This window comes from Acanthisitta chloris, unplaced genomic scaffold (assembly GCF_000695815.1).
Source record: "Acanthisitta chloris isolate BGI_N310 unplaced genomic scaffold, ASM69581v1 scaffold20882, whole genome shotgun sequence".
NCBI classification, from domain to species: domain Eukaryota; kingdom Metazoa; phylum Chordata; class Aves; order Passeriformes; family Acanthisittidae; genus Acanthisitta; species Acanthisitta chloris.
This window is the reverse complement of record NW_008661303.1, coordinates 120-5,930: the sequence shown is the minus strand read 5'-3', so window position 1 is coordinate 5,930 and position 5,811 is coordinate 120. Positions and strand designations below refer to the sequence as shown.

General features: G+C 59.1%; 1 protein-coding gene across 1 annotated transcript in view; it reads left to right on the top strand.

Annotated features, from left to right (window-relative positions):
* The window catches only part of SBF1 (SET binding factor 1), a gene marked incomplete at both ends in the record, with an annotated part of 17,415 nt that extends 11,942 nt beyond the window's left edge, over positions 1-5,473 (top strand). The window contains 10 exons of the mRNA XM_009070192.1: positions 188-300; positions 1,264-1,413; positions 1,584-1,652; positions 2,215-2,373; positions 2,679-2,935; positions 3,241-3,413; positions 3,958-4,031; positions 4,120-4,315; positions 4,534-4,661; positions 5,298-5,473. Coding sequence (XP_009068440.1) covers positions 188-300; positions 1,264-1,413; positions 1,584-1,652; positions 2,215-2,373; positions 2,679-2,935; positions 3,241-3,413; positions 3,958-4,031; positions 4,120-4,315; positions 4,534-4,661; positions 5,298-5,473 — 1,495 coding nt within the window. The remainder of the gene's footprint in view (positions 1-187; positions 301-1,263; positions 1,414-1,583; positions 1,653-2,214; positions 2,374-2,678; positions 2,936-3,240; positions 3,414-3,957; positions 4,032-4,119; positions 4,316-4,533; positions 4,662-5,297) is intronic.
* Between the last annotated feature and the right edge of the window lie 338 nt (positions 5,474-5,811).

The following is a 5,811-nucleotide window of genomic DNA, read 5'->3' as shown; positions in this document are numbered from 1 at the left end:
TCTCTAAGGTTCATCCCAACCCCTGAACACACTATACATCTGTGACACCATGGAGAAGCAGCAGCTCTGTCCCTGTTAGCTTCTGCCCCTTGGGCTGCTCAGAGCTCCCTGAGGTCTGCAGCACCCCTGAAGGTCCACCCAGGGGTGCAGGTCCTGCCCTGAGTGAACTCGCTGGATTCTCTTCCAGCTGCCATCATGGAGCGTAATGGCAACGCCTTGGCCAACAGCGCCCGACGCCTGGAGGTCGTCAGGAACTGCATCTCCTACGTCTTCGAGAACAAGATGTTGGAAGCCAAAAAGGTGAGGAGGGTCCTGGGGTTGAGGGGAGGAGAGTGTGGGGTCACCATCCTCCTTGGCAGGATGGAGAGGACATTCCCTATCTGTGTCCAGATGGAATCAGAGAGTCACTGAGGTTGGAAAAGGCCTTGGAGACTATGGAGTCCAACCCTTCCCAGCAGTGCCAAGGCCACCACTGACCATGTCCCCACGTGCCACATCCACATGGCTGTTAAATCCCCCCCAGGGATGTGATTGCTGCCAGAGGGGATTGCCCCAGTTGCCAGCCTGAGCCTCCCCTGGCACTGCTTGGGGTGTTTCCCCTTGTCCTGTCCCTGTTCCCTGGGAGAAGAGCCTGACCTCCCCCTCACCAACAGAATCATGGAGTCCCTAAGGCTGGAAAATCCCTCTGAGCCCATCACCTCCAACCCTTCTCCAGCACTGCCAAGGCCACCACTAACCCGTGGCATGTCCCTTCTCTGCACTGTTCCTCCTTGTCTTCCTGACGACTGCACACCACCTCAACACCCTTTGTGCATCTCCTGCTGCCTCTGGGCACCCTCGGGGTCCTCCCACTCCTTACCAAGTAGGGTGTTCCCATGGCTGTGCTCCAGCCACCCAGACATGGGGTTTGCTCTGTGTCCGAGTGCATCCAGGCTGTGAACACCCTGGTGTCAGCCCATCATCACCTCCTCCTCCTCCTGAGCTGCTCTTGACCTCCACCCATGGGGTTTTGCTCTGGTTTGCTCCATGTCTGAGACATCCAGGCTGTGAACACCCTGGTGTCAGCCTACCATCACCTACTCCTCCTCCTGAGCTCCTCTTGACCTCTGTGCCCATCCTGAGCTGCTCTTGACCTCGTGAGCTCCACCCGTGGGGTTTTGGTCTGGTTTGCTCTGTGTCTGTGAACCTTGTCGGCCCCTCCTCCCCCCCTGGGCCGCTCTGGGCTGTGTTGCCCCGTGCTGCCCGTGCTGCCCTGTCCCGCAGCTGTTCCCGGCGGTGCTGCGCGCCATGAAGGGTCGCGCCGCGCGGCAGTGCCTGACGCAGGAGCTGCACCTGCACGTGCAGCAGAACCGAGCCGTGCTGGACCACCAGCAGTTTGATTTCGTCATCCGCATGATGAACTGCTGCCTCCAGGTGGGACAGGCTGCGGGAGCTCGGGGCAGGGAGCTGGGAGCAGGGATGGGGTCCTGGGCCCTGTGTCACTTCCACATCCTTCAGGCCTGGGAGGGATCTGATTGCTTGGGGGAGGGAGCAGGACTGGGATGGAGTCCCTGTCCTTGTGTCATCTCTGTGTCCTCCTCCAGGACTGCACGGCCATGGATGAGCATGGAATCGCTGCTGCTCTCCTGCCGCTGGTCACTGCCTTCTGCAGGGTGAGTATCCATGGTGTCCTGTGAGCCCTCAGGATCCTGGGGGTGCAGAGCTGCAGGTGGAAGGGCTGAGAGTCACCGGGTTGTCCCCACAGAGTCAGTTAGGTTGGAAGGGACCCCAGCAGGTCATCTGGCCCAACCGCCCCACTCAAGCAGGGCCATCCCAGAGCACATGGCTCAGGACCACATCTCATGGACTCGTGGAATGGTTTGGGTTGGAAGGAACCTTCAGGGTCATCCAGTGCCACCCCCTGTCATTGGCAGAGATGTCTTTCACTAGCCCTGAGTGGATTCTGAGTACAGCTCCTGCCCAGAACCTTCTAGTCCCTCACAGACTGACCAGGCTGGTGCACCTGAGCCTTGAGGCTCCTAGGATGGCTAGAACACCTCCAGGAAGGTTGCATGGAATGTCAGCTTGATCCACCAGTCAGGCTGGGCTGGGCTGGGCTTCTCCCTCCTGTGAAACAATGGCATAAGGCTCTGTGGGCTCTGGGCAAGAGAAGAGCTTTCAAGTAACCTTGGAGGAGCTCTGATGCAGATGTCTCTCCGCCTTCTGCTCCCACAGAAGCTGAGCCCTGGCATCACACAGTTTGCCTACAGCTGTGTGCAGGAGCACGTGGTGTGGACAAACATCCAGTTCTGGGAGGCAATGTTCTACTGTGATGTGCAGAACCACATCAGGGCCCTGTACCTGGACAGCAGCGAGGAGAACCACACGGAGGAGGTGAGGAGATGGTGATGGTGTCCTGGGTGAGGCACTGCACAGAGCAGCTCTGCCTAAAAGTCTGTGAGCATAGAATCATGAAATGGCTTGGGTTGGAAAGGACCTTCAAGGTCATCCAGTGCCAGCCCTGCCTAGGTAGGGACACCTCCCACCAGCCCAGGCTGCTCCAGCCCCATCCAGCCTGGCCTGGAACACTCCCAGGGATGGAGCAGCCACAGCTGCTCTGGGCACCCTGTGCCAGTTCTGGCAACCTGTTGAGATGGGTCAGTCCATGCAGATGACCAACATATCCAACCCATCAGGAGAGCACGGAGGAGCCGCAGGAAGCCAGGTCAGCACTGGAGATCGCGTCAGAGCAGCTGCGGCTCTGGCCCACCATGAGCCGCGAGAAGCAGCAGGAGCTGATCCAGAAGGAGGAGAGCACTGTGTTCAGCCAGGCCATCCATTATGCCAACCGCATGAGCTACCTCCTGCTGCCCCTGGACACCAGCAAGAACCGCCTGCTGCGCAGCTCCGGCCTGGGCGACATGGAGAGCGTCAGCAACAGCTTCGTCACGAACAGGTGTGCAGCTCTGAGGGGCTTGGTGGGGACACGTGGGGATGCCAGAGTCAACTGGAGCTCCCAGGGCTTCCAGGGCATCCAGATGCTGTCATGGCATGGAAGGTGTCTCTGCTCCTTGTGGAGGGACTGGAGTAGAGGGACTTGAAAGGTCCATTCCAACCACAGCCGCGCTGTGGTTCCAGGGTTGTGGCAGGATGTGTAGGCTGTGGTGCCCAGGGCGTTGCCTGGGCGTGGAAGCTCTGTTGACTCTGTGTCAGGGGTGGGAGGTTGTCCCAGGGTGGCTGTGTGACCCCTGTCCCTGGCAGCATCGCTGGCAGCGTGGCTGAGAGCTACGACACCGAGAGCGGCTTCGAGGACGCCGAGAGCTCCGACGTGGCCAACTACGTTGTCAGGTTCATCAACCGCTTTGTGGACAAGGTCTGCACCGAGAGCGGTGTCACCAATGAGCACCTCAAGGGGCTGCATGTCATGATCCCTGGTAAGCACCTGGGGCAGCTCACCAGGACCCCTCTGGGTCCTGCAGGATCATAGTCATCAGGGTTGGAGGAGACCTCCAAGGTCATCAAGTCCCGCCATTAATTTGTTGCTGCTGTAACCCCTAAACCCTAAACCAGATCCTCCAGACACCTCTTAAACACTTCCAGGAATGGTGACTCCACTATCTCCCTGGGCAAACCATGAGCAGATGGAGGGGTTGGAGACATCTCCAAACATCCTTGGCATGGACACTGTCCCATAGAACCATCAGGGCTGGAGGAGATCTCTAAGATCATCAAGTCCAACCGTTAACCTATCACTGCTATAACCCCTAAACCTTCCAGCACCAGGTCCAGATGCCTCTTAAACACCTCCAGAGATGGTGACTCCACCACCTCCCTGAGCACTTCCCTATTCCATGCCTGACCACCCCCACAATGAAGAAGCTTTCCTTATCTAGGGGGGCAGTGTGAGGGCCAGGAGAAGACACAGGGTGTGGGTGGACAGGGAGGACTCTGCTCATCCTCTCCCGCTGTGTGTCACAGACATTGTGCAGATGCACATTGAGACCCTGGACGCTGTCCACAGGGAGAGCAAGAGACTTCCTCCCATCCAGAAGGTAAGGAGCTGCCTGCTGGAGCCATGGGGGCCACCAAGGCCCTTCCCATGCTCCACACCAGCCTGAGCTCCTCACTGTTCCCCTCCAGCCCAAGCTGCTGCGCCCCAACCTGCTGGTGGGTGAGGAGTGTGTGATGGAGGGGCTGCGCGTGTACCTCATGCCCGACGGACGGGAGGAAGGTGCTGGGGGGAGCATTGGGGGTCCTCCTCTCCTCCCTGCAGAAGGAGCAATCTTCCTCACCACCTACCGCATCATCTTCAAGGGAACCCCCACGGACCCGCTGGGTGAGGAGGGCTGGTGGTCCCTGGGGAGGAGAAGGATGGTTGGGGATCCATAGGAAGGAGGATGGTTGAGAATCCCTGGGGAGGAGGAGGAGGATGGTTGCTGGTCCCTGGGGAGGAGATGGTTGGTGGTCCCTGGTGGGGAGGAGGAGATGGTTAGTGGTCCCTGGGGAGGAGGAGATGGTTGGTGATGTGTTTGACCTTTCCCATCCTGTGCCCAGTGGGGGAGCAGGTGGTGATCCGCTCCTTTCCCATCGCCTCGCTGACCAAAGAGAAGAAGATCAGCATCCAGGCCCAGGTGGATCAGTTCATCCAGGAGGGCTTGCAGCTGCGCTCCTGCACATTCCAGGTGGGAATTGGCTCAGGGTCCCTTTCCAGGTGCTCCAGAGGCTGCTGGAGGCCCGAGAGTCACACAATCCCATAATCCCTGAGGTTGGTAACACCCTCCAAGGTCATCCAGTCCACCCTGTGACCCATCTTCACCTTCTCAGCTAGCCCAGAGCACTGAAAGCCATGTCCAGTCCTTCCCTGGACACCTCCAGGGGTGGTGACTCCACCACCTCCCTGGGCAGCACATTTCAAGGAGGTGTGAGGTGTCCTCACACAGGTCCCTTGAAGGTGGATATGCAAAACCTTGTGCAGGTCTTGAGGGAGAGGAACACAACAGGAAGAGATGTCACAACTTGGGGAGTTACTGGGCATTTTACACGCGTGGGAGAGGTGTGGAGATGGAGCAGTGCTGGGGGAGAAATGCCAGCCATGCCATGGCCAGAGCTGTGGTGGCAAGGCGTGGCACAACCAGGAGCAGCAGATACAGAGGAAGGGGAATGGGATAGAGTAGACAGCACTGGGGGACAGTGTCCTCCAGCCTGGCCTGTGCCCATGTGCCCCTGCTGGATTCAAGCTCTGCCCTGAGCCATGGGAAGGGCTTGTGGATGCCCCTGCCCATGCCCTGGTCCCTCATGCTGCCCTGTGCCACCCCCAGCTGCTGAAGATTGCCTTTGATGAGGAGGTGGCCTCAGACAGTGCGGAGATCTTCCGGAAGCACCTGCACAAGCTGCGCTACCCCCAGCACGTGCGTGGCACCTTCGCCTTCACCGTGGGCCAGTCCCCCAAGCAGGTCATGCAGCCCAAGGCCAAGGAGAAGAACCCCTCACTCAGGTACCTGTGCTGTGGGGGAACCACACCTGGGATGTGTCTGGTCCTTTGGGGCACCTCAGGGCTTCTCATGTTCCTCCAGCCCACCTTGAGGAGACACTGCGTGGGGGTCAGCTGGGGAAGATGGGACACAGGGTCCTGAGGTGGATGTGGGTCCCTGAGGCCACCTGGCTCAGAACTGTCCTCCTGCAGGATCTCCACTGGTTGGAGATGAGAATCCTTTGGGTTGGGAAGGCCCTCTGAGATGAAGTCAAACCCTTCCCAACACTGCCAAGGCCACCACTGATCATGTCCCCAAGTACCGTATCCACATAACTGTTAAATCCTTCCAGGGCTGTGGC